This window comes from Aotus nancymaae, unplaced genomic scaffold (assembly GCF_030222135.1).
Source record: "Aotus nancymaae isolate 86718 unplaced genomic scaffold, 86718_ANA_hifiasm-v0.15.2.pri h1tg000040l, whole genome shotgun sequence".
Taxonomy (NCBI): Eukaryota; Metazoa; Chordata; class Mammalia; order Primates; family Aotidae; genus Aotus; species Aotus nancymaae.
Window position 1 is genome coordinate 120,929,581 of NW_026988454.1, and position 14,675 is coordinate 120,944,255.

Genomic DNA, 14,675 nt, shown 5'->3' on the forward strand with positions numbered 1-14,675 from the left:
TTTTGTATCCTGAGACTTTGCTGAAGTTGCTTATCAGTTTCAGGAGCTTTTGGGCTGAGATGAGGGGGTCTTCTAGATATACAATCATGTCGTCTGCAAATAGAGACAATTTGACTTCCTCCTTTCCTAATTGAATACCCTTTATTTCTTTTTCTTGCCTGATTGCTCTGGCTAGAACTTCCAGTACTATATTGAATAGGAGTGGTGAGAGAGGGCATCCTTGTCTAGTGCCAGATTTCAAAGGGAATGCTTCCAGTTTTTGCCCGTTCAGTATGATATTGGCTGTCGGTTTGTCGTAAATAGCTTTTATTATTTTGAGATATGTTCCATCGATACCTAGTTTATTGAGGGTTTTTAGCATAAAGGGCTGTTGAATTTTGTCGAAGGCCTTCTCTGCATCAATTGAGATAATCATGTGGTTTTTGTCTTTGGTTCTGTTTATGTGGTGAATTACATTTATAGACTTGCGTATATTGAACCAGCCTTGCATCCCCGGGATGAATCCTACTTGATCATGGTGGATAAGCTTTTTGATGTGCTGTTGTAATCGGCTTGCCATTATTTTATTGAAGATTTTTGCATCTATGTTCATCATGGATATTGGCCTGTAGTTTTCTTTTCTTGTTGAGTCTCTGCCAGGTTTTGGTATTAGGATGATGTTGGTCTCATAAAATGATTTGGGAAGGATTCCCTCTTTTTGGATTATTTGGAATAGTTTCAGTAGGAATGGTATCAGTTCCTCTTTGTATGTCTGGTAGAATTCGGCTGTGAACCCATCTGGGCCTGGGCTTTTTTTGGGTGGTAGGCTCTTAATTGCTGCCTCGACTTCAGACCTTGTTATTGGTCTATTCAGGGTTTCGACTTCTTCCTGGTTTAGGCTTGGCAGGAGGCAGCTGTCCAGGAATTTATCCATTTCCTCCAGGTTTTCTAATTTATGTGCATAGAGTTGTTTGTAATAATCTCTGATGATGGTTTGAATTTCTGTGGAATCTGTGGTGATATCGCCTTTGTCATTTTTTATTGCATCTATTTGGTTATTCTCTCTTTTCTTTTTTATTAGTCTGGCTAGTGGTCTGTCTATTTTGTTGATCTTTTCAAAAAACCAGCTCCTGGATTTATTGATTTTTTGAAGGGTTTTTCGTGTCTCTATCTCCTTCAATTCTGCTTTGATCTTAGTTATTTCTTGTCTTCTGCTAGGTTTTGAGTTTTTTTGTTCTTGCTCCTCTAGCTCTTTCAATTTTGACGATAGGGTGTCAATTTTAGATCTCTCCTTTCTTCTCATGTGGGCACTTATTGCTATATATTTTCCTCTAGAGACTGCTTTAAATGTGTCCCAGAGATTCTGGTATGTGGTGTCTTCATTCTCGTTGGTTTCGAAGAACGTCTTTATTTCTGCCTTCATTTCATTGTTTATCCAGTCAACATTCAGGAGAAAGTTGTTCATTTTCCATGAGGCTGTGCGGTTCTGGGTTGGTTTCTGAATTCTGAGTTCTAACTTGATTGCACTGTGGTCTGAGAGACTGTTTGTTATGGTTTCCGTTCTTTTGCATTTGCTGAGGAGTGATTTACTTCCAATTATGTGGTCAATTTTAGAGTAGGTGTGATGTGGTGCTGAGAAGAATGTATATTCTGTGGATTTGGGGTGGAGAGTTCTGTAAATGTCTATTAGGTTTGCTTGTTCCAGGTCTGAGTTCAAGTCCTGGATATCCTTGTTAATTTTCTGTCTCGTTGATCTGTCTAATATTGACAGTGGTGTGTTGAAGTCTCCCACTATTATTGTGTGGGAGTCTAAGTCTCTTTGTAAGTCTTTAAGAACTTGCCTTATGTATCTGGGTGCTCCTGTATTAGGTGCATATATATTTAGGATCGTTAGCTCTTCTTGCTGCATTGATCCTTTTACCATTATGTAATGTCCTTCTTTGTCTCTTTTGATCTTTGTTGCTTTAAAGTCTATTTTATCAGAGATGAGAATTGCAACTCCTGCTTTTTTTTGCTCTCCATTTGCTTGGTAAATCTTCCTCCATCCCTTTATTTTGAGCCTTTGTGTATCCTTGCATGCGAGATGGGTTTCCTGGATACAGCACACTGATGGGTTTTGGCTTTTTATCCAATTTGCCAGTCTGTGTCTTTTGATTGGGGCATTTAGTCCGTTTACATTTAGGGTTAATATTGTTATGTGTGAATTCAATCCTGTCATTTTGGTGCTAGGTGGCTGTTTTGCCCTTTGGTTGATGCAGATTCTTCATTGTGTTGATGCTCTTTACCTTTTCGTGTGTTTTTGGAGTGGCTGGTACTGGTTGTTCTTTTCTATGTGTAGTGCCTCCTTCAGGAGCTCTTGTAGAGCTGGTCTGGTGGTGATGAACTCTCTGAGTTCTTGCTTGTTCACAAAGGATTTTATTTTTCCTTCACTTATGAAGCTTAGTTTGGCTGGATACGAAATTCTGGGTTGAAAGTTCTTTTCCTTAAGGATGTTGAATATCGGCCCCCACTCTCTTCTGGCCTGTAGGGTTTCTGCTGAGAGATCTGCAGTGAGTCTGATGGGCTTCCCTTTGTGGGTAACCCGACCTTTCTCTCTGGCTGCCCTTAGTATTTTCTCCTTCATTTCAACCCTGGTGAATCTGATGATTATGTGTCTTGGGGTTGCTCTTCTAGAGGAGTATCTTTGTGGTGTTCTCTGTATTTCCTGGACTTGAATCTCGGCCTGCCTTGTTAGGTTGGGGAAGTTTTCCTGGATAATATCCTGAAGAGTATTTTCCAGCTTGGATGCATTCTCTTCGTCACATTCAGGTACACCTATCAAACGTAGATTAGGTCTTTTCACATAGTCCCATATTTCTTGTTGACTTTGTTCATTCCTTTTTACCCTGTTTTCTCTAATCTTGCCTTCTCGTTTTATTTCATTGAGTTGATCTTCGACCTCTGATATCCTTTCTTCTGCTTGGTCAATTCGGCTGTTGAAACTTGTGCATGCTTCACGAAGTTCTCGTGTTGTGTTTTTCAGCTCCATCAATTCGCTCATATTCCTCTCTAAGTTGTCCATTCTTGTTAGCATTTCGTCAAGTCTTTTTTCAAGGTTCTTAGTTTCTTTGCATTGGGTTAGAACATGTTCTTTTAGCTCACGGAAGTTTCTTATTATCCACTTTCTGAAAGCTGATTCTGTCATTTCATCACACTCATTCTCCGTCCAGTCTTGTTCCCTTGCTGGTGGGGAGTTGTGATCCCTTGTAGGAGGAGAAGTGTTCTGGTTTTGGGTGTTTTCATCCTTTTTGCGCTGGTTTCTTCCCATCTTTGTGGATTTTTCCACCTGCTGACTTTGTAGTTGTTGTCTTTCTGATTTTGGTAATTTTAAGTCTGCTATGGCAGAACTCATAAACCCCCTGCTCTTCCCCCGAGGTGTTCTGTCCCAGGGAGTTACTGTTTTCTGATGTTCCCCTGTGCGGTTGCTGTTTTCCCTGCCCACAAGGTGGCAGCCTAGTCACACTCAGGTTGCAGAGGCTTCGCTAAGCTGCTGTGGGCTCCACCCAGCTTCCGTGTGAACTTCTGGGTGTAGTTAGAACTGCTTCCGCTATGTTGGCCCGCCCCTGTAGTGACGGAGTCTCTGTAGTGGCGGATTGCCTTGGTACAGAACAGCAGGGTGCCTGTGGAGAACGCCCCTCCTCCACAGAGCTGGACCGTCCCGGTTTCAGTTGTGTTTCAGGTCTTCTTGCTGGGTAAGAGGGGACACCGTCTCATCCGATCTGCCTCCGGAGCCGCTGCGTTGGCTAAAGCCGCGGCTCTGAGATTCGTGGCGCTGGCCTGGCTCCCCGTTTCAGCTCCCCTTGCTGGCTTATAGGGGACTCAGACTCTCTCACTTTATACAGTGAGCCGTTGCCTCAGGGTGCCGGCCCAGCGGCTGCGCCGTTCAAGCCAGCGGCGCCAGCGGCGCTGGCGACCCGTGTGGCTTCTCTGCGTGTGAATCTCCTGTTCTGTGGGCAGTAAAAATCAGTCTGGAAATACGGCGTCCACTCACCCTCTGTGCTTTCTCTCGGAGCTGCATTCCCGAGTTCCTCCTAAGCGGCCATCTTGGATCTCAATCTAGTGATTTCTTAATAGATCTTGTTTGCTCACTTTCCTTAGCATGTTCCCTCCCCATTAGGCAGATTCTGGACTACTAGAACCCTGCCACTTGTTACTGCCTCCTACCCTGCCTGAAGAGCCCCTTGTGGCCTGAGAAGCTCCTCTCTGCCCCACCTTCCTCCTCACTTGGTCTCAGCAAGATTCTCCCAGCAGAAGCTGAAGATGCTGAAGGAGTTCTCCAGGGCATGTGCACACTCATCTGGCTTCTTATCACCAGGAAGGCCAAAAACACAGAGGAACATGCAGCGCTGGGATAGATGATAAACAAAGAAATGAGATGTTTACCTAGGGAAGGAATATGACTTGCCTGAACTACACCAGCTCCCCAGAATGAACCCAGACCCTATCCTTGAACATTCTTCTGTTGGAAATAAAGGATTCTGCATGATTCATAAAATGGAAACTCTGGGCCACAACATAGACATTTTTATAAATCTTGACTTAACTAACTATTCAAGGAACTGAAATTTAAAACACAAGAAAAACTGCTATCAAGAACATTTCAAAAATTTAATTTCTAGTATATACCTTAAGTCTATCTGCTCATATTTTCTTCACCTTTAATGTCAAGTATTAAGACTCTGCTTTTTTCCAAGATCCTTAATTATCTGAGAAAGACTTGATTACATTTACTTTACTAATAGAACCAGAAAAACATTCTTTATGCTTTCACAAGGATTCTTCAACAAGAATTCAATAAAAAATGACATGGAGAGTAACCCTCAGTAAGGCTGAAAATTAAATTAACAAAAACATCCCATTCCTTAATTAACATTAGCTGAAGTTTTAATGTAATATAGCTTGTTACAAAATAAGTAGCAGAAAATTTGACTTAGACTTGTGTTATGTGGGAGATCAACTGGTCATAAAAGACCATTACTCCTCACTCACCTTTCATGCTGATGGGTCAAGTTTCCTTGTACTTACTTTCTCAAGCATAAAGATACGACTTAGCTGACCACGCCCTTTCTCAATGACTGTGGAGATGTATAAGGCAGCCTCCTGGATAAGATGACACAAATGTAACATCCACGCTGTCTTGCAGAACTCTAGGCTGACCAAAACCAGAGTCACCGTACGGAATTCAGACACATACTCTACAGGCTGGCCTTCATCGATCTGTAAAGACATATTGAGTTACCTTGCCTGTATTTTCAACTATCAGTATCATGTTCAGGCATTTTAATTATGTATTTCATGGTATGTATGAGAAAATAACTTATGGGCCTCAGTCAAAAACTTAAAACAAAATTCAGTATAGAAGATATACAAACCAATGCACTTGGATTAGAACTGTTTGTTGACTTTAGGCAGAATTCACTGATAAAATCTATCAAGATTTACTCTCTAAGAGTTAATTTGACACACCCACTAGTCATTACATCTCTTACTAAGGAATTCACATATATTCATATACGGTCAACTTACATTTACCAAATATACACTCTATACCCTGCTTACAGTATACTAAATTGCTGAAGAACAAACTAAAAAGCAAATATGGCTTCTACTTTCTAAGACTGAGAAATCTAGCTAAAGGTTTAAGACATGTTCACCATAGTATTATATTGGCACAGATGCGTAAATCTGCTGGAATTACAATGGGGAGCTGGAGACGAACCGAATAAATACAAAAAACTTGTCACTTATAGTTGTACACCTGTTTGCATGCACACATGCACACACACACACGCACACACACAGAGAAAGAGAGACTACACAAGGATTCAAGAACTAGAAAATAACCTTTTTCAAAAGGTTTTTCATTACGTGCTTCCGCAATGTTTGGTCAAGTTCAGAGTGTAGATCCAATTCCAGTGCAGTTCTTAGAGTCTCTGAGAAAAGAAAAACAAAATGTCCCTGGCCATGTAGAGAATGAATGTTTAAAATTTTGGGTTTAGGTAGAAAGGACAAAGTAACTTACCAGCACTTGTACGGTAATGTGGCAGATAATCGAGGCACTTGTCAAAATGCTCATTGAAATCAAATGGGTCAATAATCCGCATATCTCTTAACTACAGAAAGGAAATGGCTTAATTCTGTGCCCCACACAAGAAAGGCTGAGGATTCTACTCCTGTTATTTGCCTTTTATCTCCCCAGCCTCACTGTTCTACTTCATCTACCTTCATAGGAGAATATTCCCAACCTCCCTCCTAAATTGAGTTCCAGTGGTTGTTGGTTTAGTCAGGCAATATGTGAACCCTGCCAGATGACTGCCCTGTGTAGTAGGAAGGCATTTTCAGTATGTGAATAGATGAGGCTAGCCTCCTACCTTCACAGCTTCATCCTCCCTCATGACTTCCACTTCAAACATATACTGCTCGCAGAGCATCCAGCAGTTCCAGGACAAGACAATCTCATTTGCCTGAGCCAAACGCTGAGCTAACTGGACGTCGTCTACATCCCGCCCAGTCACCAAGAGGTATTGCTGCCGCTCATCTCCAAAAATAACCTGGGAAATCTGACCTGCAGACAGACCTATCCAGAAAAAATGAGATAAATGGAGAAGAGCCAAACTCAGTTGGGAAACTATGCAACAGGAAGGATATGGAATCCCCACATGGCTCTATGTATCATGCCAATCTTGTTATTGCCCTCAGCTGCAGAAGTCTTAGGTGAGCTAACCTTTAAAAATAATACCTTCCAGCTGGGTGCAGAGGCTCACGCCTGTAATCCCAACATGTTGGGAGGCTGAGGCAGATAGATCACGAGGTCAGGAGTTTGAGACCAGCCTGACCAACGTGGTGAAACCCCACCTCTATCAAAAATACAAAAAAAAAAAAAAAAAATTAGCTGGACGTGGTGGTGGGTGCCTGTAATCCCAGCTACTCAGGAGGTTGAGGCAGGAGAATCACTTGAACTCAGGAAGCGGAGGTTGCAGTGAGCTGAGATCACGCCACTGCATGCCAGCCTGGGGTACAGAGCGAGACTGCCTCAGGGGGTGGGGTAGCTTCCACTATATTTCCTTCTCTTATATAATACACCTGGAGATGGACATTTTGTCTGTCTGGAGATGGAGGAGGGGAGTAGTGGAAGAAAGGGTGTATATAGGGGCACAAGGAGACTTTTTGAGTGATAAATATGTTCATTATCTTTATTGTGGTGATGGTTTCAAAAGTGTATAAATATGCCAATGTATAGCATCAATTATCCTTAATAAAACAAAAACCAAAAGAGATAAAAAAGATGGCAGGACAAAAGAGGTGCCATATAACATAGAATATAATTCTTTACCACTGCTCCTCAAAACATAATAGCTGGAGCCAACTTTTGCCCTTAAAAGACGTTTCTGAACACTTGTGAAGGAGCTTTGTGTATTGAGTTTCCCCTCCAATCCTGACTCTGCCATTGGGGAAACTTTGGCCTCTGTATGCAGCTTTTAAATTTTTATTATATCGTATTATATTTTTGATTATGTCAAGCAATAACACATTTCAAAAAGTAAACTATATTAAAGTATATTTTAAAATCTGGTTTCTACCTACATGCACATCTTTACTATTTTCCTGATATTAGTAATTTTATTAGTTTCTTATATATTTTTCCACTGTTTCTTTATACAGATATAAACAAATTTAAAAAATTCTTATTTTTCCTCCATACACAAATGGTAGCATACTAAACATGCTGTTTTGCATCTTACTTTTTTTTACTTACTATATCTTGGAGATATTGCCATATCAAGACATCTTGTTTTTTAAAAGTTGCAGATAATCTTATTGAGTATACATATTTTTTACTTAACCAGTTTCCTATAGATAAATTTTCAATTTTTTAAAAATTACAAACCATATTACAATCAATAACCTTGCACATGCAACATTTCAGATGCGTGCAGGTATACCTATAGGATAAATGTCCAGGATTGCCAGGTTAAGGAATAATGCATTTGTAAGGGTCAATAGTATAGGTGGTACGTAAGTGAAAACAAGACTTTTGAAAACAAGACTTTTTAATATATATATGGTTTATTTTTTGTTGACAAAAACAATAATAAAAACAATAAAAATAAATATAATAAAGATTGCCGAATCACCCTTATACCATTGTTCACTCACAGTATGAAAAAGCTCATTCCTCATAGACTCACCAAAGAGTATGTTATCCAGCATCTGAAGTTTTGCCTATCTATAGGTAAGACAGGTAGTCAATGTACTTCCAATTGGCATTTTTCTTATTATGAATGTTGATCATCTTTTCACATGCTAAAAGACACGCATTTCCTTGTCTATATATAATTTACTCATGCCCTTTGTCCATTTTTCTCTTACAGAGTATTATTCTTTTCTTGATTTCTAGGTGCTCTTTCCCTAGCAGAGCAATTTACCCTTTGTTTATATGAATTGCAAATATTTTTTTCCAGTTTATCATTTATCTTTTGAGGTTTTTATAGTCAGTTCTCCCCTCTGCCCCCCGCCAACTGGATCACTCTTTTAGGAGGTACTACCTATCTTTAACTGCAGGTCCTGGCCTTCTCTGGTATGATAGATCCCAAATTTCTCCTGTATCTCCAGACTGCATTTTGCCACCAAGGTAATGATGTCACTCAGTTGGTTTTGTTCTACTCTCCAGAGTGCCAGAAGCACGTTCCCTGCAGAGATACAGGATCAGTTGACGGGGACCAAATATCTAGACTTACTTGGTCCAGGGTAAAGTCCCCAATAATTCAGAAGATCAACGTGACCCAGTGTGGGTATCATGTAAGTTATCAGGCAAGGTTTCTTTGCTGTATACATTATGCTAAGTTAAATACTGCTTCAGATCCTCAAAATCACTCAGTGCATAGGTAGAAGTTGAAATGATCCTAAGGATATTTTTGGTAATTTTCCTTCCACCAGTATACTAACAGGGGAGAAGAGGTACTAGCAAAAGGTTCATAAAAGGTGGGTTCAAGTTCATATCTAATTTTTTTTCTTTTCTTTTTTTTTTTTTAACTTATGTCCTTTAAACCAATGCAGTAAGTTTGTATCTAATTTTATGGCTGGTTTTATTATGTTTAAATGGGAAGACAGGCCAACATGGGGCATACAGCTGTTAGTGATCCTGAGTTCTCCAGATATGACATGCTTGACTCCTCCCCATCTCATGCTTAGCTTCTGCTATTAATGGCCAAGTTTCTCATTAGTTTTCTCAAGAATGCTTCATATACACTTATTTTCCTGTCCTTCAATCTAAACAAAAATGTAAAGCATGTGAGAGCTTAATTTGGGCAAAGCTTTTCCATTAGACTAGAGAATCCTTTGAGGCATAGACTAAGGCTTCCTCATCTTTGTATCCCCAGGGTCCAGTACCTATTAATCAAACAATGCTGAATAGACAAATATGCCAAATTCCACCTAAATACAGTCCTCCTCGCTCACAGTCTTTTAAGTATTCAGAGAAACTGAAAAATACCTGTGATATTTAGGATATCCCCTCCAAAACAGAGCACATCTGAAATCAAGCAAGGAAGAGAGAGGAAAATGAGTCATAATCAGATATAAATCAGATCATGGCAGAATCATATATGGTCAAAAGAACGGCCTACTGAGTTTATCCTCATGTCTTTCTTGTCCATTTGGTCACTCCAAGACTCGGGCTCCTTCTTCCTATGTTTCATTTTCTCCCTCAAATCTATCTGTACCTACACACATCTTTTCTAAAATGGAAGTATTCCTGTTCTCTTCAAAGCCACCCCATTTTTTGATAGGAATCTTATCACCTCTTACCTTCTCGAGAACTTCATGCCATTTCTAATCTCTCTACTGAGTAAACATTCCCATCAATAGTTTAGAAAATGAAACCAAAACACACAAAAATAACCCACATATTCTTGGCTCTACCTTCCCTTCTGCCTATTAGCTCCATTTTTTTTCCTGCTACATTCACAACAAACAAACAAAATCCCCTAATCTCAAAAAAGTTGGCAATACGTACTTTCCTCACCTCCCATTTACTCTTCCTTTTAAATGTTTTCTCTGCGATTATTTTTCTCAGATTACTCCAATCTGACTTCCACATCCACCACTTCAAATTATCAAGCTCATCAACAGCAATAATCTTGCTAAATTCAATACTTTTCTGACCTTGCTGTACTTGATAGCTGTCATTTTCAACCTAGCTAACCACAGCTTTCTTCTAGAGACACTACCTCTCCTCTGGCTTCAGGAACATCACAATATCTTACCTCACTGGCTGCTTTGCAGTCTCTTTTGCAGGTTCTTTCTCTCTCATCATAATCCTCCCCTGGAGTTCCTCAAGCCTCAGCCAAAGGCTCTTTCTCTTTATTTATGGTCTCCCAACATGAACTCAATTGGTTCTTAACTTTAAGTCCTACTTTATGCTATCAACTCACAGTTTCATCTCTGTAACAGAGATCTTTTCTCTGAGCTCCAGGCTCAATCATAGCTGGATTCTCCACTTAAATGGAGTCATTCTTCACCTGAATGACTTATTGGCATCTTAAACTCAACATACTCAAAACAGAACTCTTGATTTTCTTTCTCAATGTTCAGTCTTTTCTGTCTTGGTAAATGACAATTCATTTATGAAAGCCAAAACACTGAGTCCTTTTCTTACCACTTCCCACTGAAATTCAATCTATTAGCAACTCCTGTCTGTTGAACCTGTAAGATATATTTTAGGTTAATCTACCCCATGCAGCTCCACTGTCATACCTCTACACCAACAATCGCCAGTCTTGACTGCACATTGGAATTGCCTATGAAACTTTAAAATGTCTTATTCCTGGGCCAACCTAAAGAAATTCTGATTTAAATGGCCTGGGGTGAAGCTCAGGCATAAGATTTTTAGTTAGACAAGGTGGTACGGTACCTGTAGTCCCAGCTATTTGAGAGGTTGAGGCAGAAGAACATTTTAAGCTCAAGAGTTCAAGACAAACCTGAGCAACATACTGAGACCCCAGTCCCCCCCACCCAAAAAAAAAGGCCAGGCACAGTGGCACACCTGTAATCCCAGCACTTTGGGAGGCTGAGGCAGGTGGATCACAAGGTCAGGAGTTTGAGACCAACCTGACCAATGTGGTGAAACCCCGTCTCTACTAAAAATACAAAAATTAGCCAGGTGTGGTGGCATCTACCTGCAATGCCAGCTACTTAGGAGGCTGAGGCAGGAATCGCTTGAACTTGGGAGGCGGAGGTTGTGGTGAGCTGAGATCGCACCACTGCACTCCAGCCTGCACAACAGAGTGAGACTTCATCTCTAAATAAATGAATAAATAAATATTAAACAATTTTTTTTAAAGACAATTAAAAAGTTCCTCAGGCAACCACAGCTGAGGTTGACAACCACTGCCTTAGACCAAATCTCCATCATCTCTCCAGAACAATTGCCTCTTCCAGCTTCCATTCTTATTATTCACTCTCCACCAGCATTCAATCTCCACAAGGTAGCCAAAATCAGCTTTAAAGTGTTAATCAGATCATGACTCTCCTGCTAGACCTTTCTACAGTTTTCATTTATACAGAAATATATAATTCCAACTCTTTACTATGGAGTACAGAGCTTGGTGATCTCACAGCTACCTTCTCCCAACCTTGCCTCAAACCACTCTTCATCCTGCCAGCTATGCTTTGGCTGCACTGGCTTTCTGTTAGTTCCTAGAGCATGCTGAGCTCTCTCCTGTCTCAGAAACTTTGCACTTAGTAATCTGCCTGAAATGCTTTACCCCTAGCTCTTCACAAGCTATTCCCCTCATCCTCCATGTGTCAGCTTGAATAATACCTGCTTGGCCGGGCACAGTGGCTCAAGCCTGTAATCCCAGCACTTTGGGAGGCCGAGGCGGGCGGATCACGAGGTCAAGAGATCGAGACCATCCTGGCCAACATGGTGAAACCCCGTCTCTACTAAAAATACAAAAATTAGCTGGGCATGGTGGCGTGCGCCTGTAGTCCCACCTACTCGGGAGGCTGAGGCAGGAGAACTGTTTGAACCCAGGAGGAGGAGGTTGCAGTGAGCCAAGATTGTGCCACTGCACTCCAGCCTGGCGCCTGGTGACAGAGTGAGACTCTGTCTCAAAAAAAATAATAATAATAATACCTCCTCAGAGGAGCTTCCTACGACCACCCTGTCTCATACACTCCCCTACCCTAAAATTATTTTGTGGTTTCTTTTTACCACTATACTATGTTTATTTCCTTAATAGAATGTATAAGCTACAATTAATGTGTTTATTGTCTGTCCCACTAAAGTGGAAACTCCATGAGGGCAGATACTCTGTCTTACTTTCCCCTGTATTTCTAGTACCCAGCAGTTGCTGGTATTAGAGTACATACACAATACAGAATTTCTATCTTCCCCTTCATCCAAACCTGATGAGAAAAAGCAAAAGACCTTTCATATGTGTTCCTTAAGGATAAGGGATGAGCCAAATAATGAAATTATTAATGGAGATGCCACAAAGTAATTACTCTGGTGAATCTCAGAATGTTGGACAGAAGCATATAGGGCACTGTCAGTAAACGATGAGACTGTTACATAAGTACTAAAAGGCATAATAAAGTCGGAATAATTTCTGTTGGCTATGCCTGACTAAAAAGTTCAAGAGTGGGTTCTTGCCTCGCCTGCACCTACCTATTACAGTGCTTATCACAGAGTAGGTACTTAAAACATGTGCACTGCACAATTGAGTTTTTTTTCCAGATATCGGACATTTGACAAATATCTAAAAACTTAATACATGACAGAACATAAGAAAACACCTATTCCTTCCTCACTGGATCAAAATGTAATACTAGAATGAAAAAGTGTTTTATAAATTATGTCTATATACACACTTGAGATACATTATTATAATAATAGACAACTTAAAGAATACTTTATTTTGAAATAAAATACAAATGTGCAAAGTAAATTAGCTCCCCCACCCCACCTTTGAACATTGAGTCAATAGAATGCGAAACTAGGTAGAATGGCAGATAATAGGCAAAGGTCTAGCTTTTCAGTGGCAACTTTAAGAAACCAAAGATGAATGCTGCTAAAGGAATGACCCTTTAGTACCTGTTTTAAAGTACTTCTGGCCCCCTTCTTTTATAAACCCCCAGGAGCCCAGCACCACATCTTGTTACCCTACAATGATCACTCACGCTCCACGATGTCACTAATGTAATAACTGAAGATGTAGGCCAGTTTGTCCATGTCACGTTCCGACTTGCAGGTCAGGCTGAACCTGTCCATTAATGCCGTAAACCCTGACCAACAAAGCAGAAGTCACCATGTTAACTGAAAATCCTAAACTCTTTGGCCCCTTTCTCCCCACACATCTGGCTAGTGCAAAGGAAACAGATCCCTTCAAGCTGAGTAATTCCTTTATCCATTAACATGGTGTAACTTAGAAACTATTCGTGGCCAGGCTGGTTGCCGGGGCCACTGGGGAATCTAGAGGACCACCTTCTCTGCTTCCAGGAGCTGGAAACAGTGCCCTTTTCATCTGGAGCCAGCTCTTTCCTCCACTCTCTTAGGTTGCCTGGTTATGGGAAGCCATAGAATTCCTCCTCATGTCTGGATAGAGAACGACTGACAAGGGAAATGGATTTAAGCTTCATGTAGAACTCACACGGTGAAGACAGGCACCTGGTATTACCCATCTTCATATCCCTAACACAGAGTAAGTATTTGTTTAAATGAGCGACTCTCAGAAGTGGCTGCTAGATCGCCACAACCTAGAACAACAGCGGGCACGTGCTTATGGACGCCAAGAATGAATGAACGAATAAAATAATTGTCTGAAACAACACTTAATGGAAAATGCTCGGGGTTGGGAGAAACAGATTCAAAGCCCGCCGCGTGGTCCTGTAAAAATCCTCTCCTCTCTCTGACTTTCAATTTCACCACCTTTGAGGCGAACTCAAGGGCTAAGCTGGTTCATCCCACAAGGTGTCCTCCCACGCTAAAACGAAGACCCTCAAAGTTTCCTGTAGAAGCCGCGGCACGAAATTAAACTGCCTTAGCTCGCGGGAGGCCAGGCCTGTAACCGTTGCAGCTTAGGCCCAACGGCCGCCTCTCCGGCAGGCCAGGAGACTGAAGTGCCGGCCCTCGCCCTCACCCGTCACATGGACGCCTAGGAGGACGCCCTGGGCCGTGGCGACCTCAGGTTCCGATCCCCGCGGTTTCCGAAAGACCAGAAGGTCGGGAAGCAGCGCCGCCAAGCGGGCCTCCACCGGCCACAGAGGCAGCTCGCCGGTCACCATGATTGCCTGCCTAGGAACCGGAAACAGGGTCCAGCCGTGTAGCAGCCAATCCGCACCGCAGGCTCTGCTGGGGCCCTCCCGCCTACCAATCGGCACAGGCTTCCTTAGAGCAATGCCAATCGGAAGTGGCCGCAGTCCCCGCCCCACCAGCTTCCAGCAGCCTTCGCCAGGCCGACTTCCGCGGGGAGAAGGCACTGGAGATGCGGCAGTCGGCGTTTTCAAAGGAGCAACGCTGTCTTTTCTAATCTCCTGGAAACAGGGGAGGTGAAGACGCTCCTACGATAAAGCCGCTGATGAGATACATATCGAGGTCTTTCTTCCATACCACAGAGTAGAATCTTGGGTCATCTCTGAATTTGGTAACGGCAAGT

The 14,675-nt window shown here is 41.7% G+C and overlaps 1 protein-coding gene across 10 annotated transcripts in view; it reads right to left on the reverse strand.

The window, feature by feature from the left end:
* Nucleotides 1–14,299, reverse strand: part of LOC105714599 (adenylate cyclase type 10-like) — a 44,848-nt gene extending 30,549 nt beyond the window's left edge. For 3 of the 10 annotated variants that reach the window (XM_012448588.3, XM_064361066.1, XM_064361067.1), the window contains exons 1-8: nt 13,201–14,032; nt 9,512–9,550; nt 8,565–8,708; nt 6,390–6,595; nt 6,041–6,131; nt 5,863–5,951; nt 5,044–5,235; nt 4,243–4,364 (exon numbers count right to left, since the gene is read on the reverse strand). In XM_012448588.3, the coding sequence (XP_012304011.2) occupies nt 4,243–4,364; nt 5,044–5,235; nt 5,863–5,951; nt 6,041–6,131; nt 6,390–6,595; nt 8,565–8,708; nt 9,512–9,550; nt 13,201–13,291 (974 nt within the window). In that variant the 5' untranslated portion in view covers nt 13,292–14,032. Of the gene's footprint in view, nt 1–4,242; nt 4,365–5,007; nt 5,236–5,862; nt 5,952–6,040; nt 6,132–6,389; nt 6,596–8,564; nt 8,709–9,511; nt 9,551–13,200; nt 14,033–14,159 lie in introns of those variants that run through there. The other 7 variants (XM_012448596.3, XM_012448597.3, XM_012448587.2 and 4 more) reach the window with 6 other exon arrangements.
* Nucleotides 14,300–14,675: the final 376 nt, after the last annotated feature.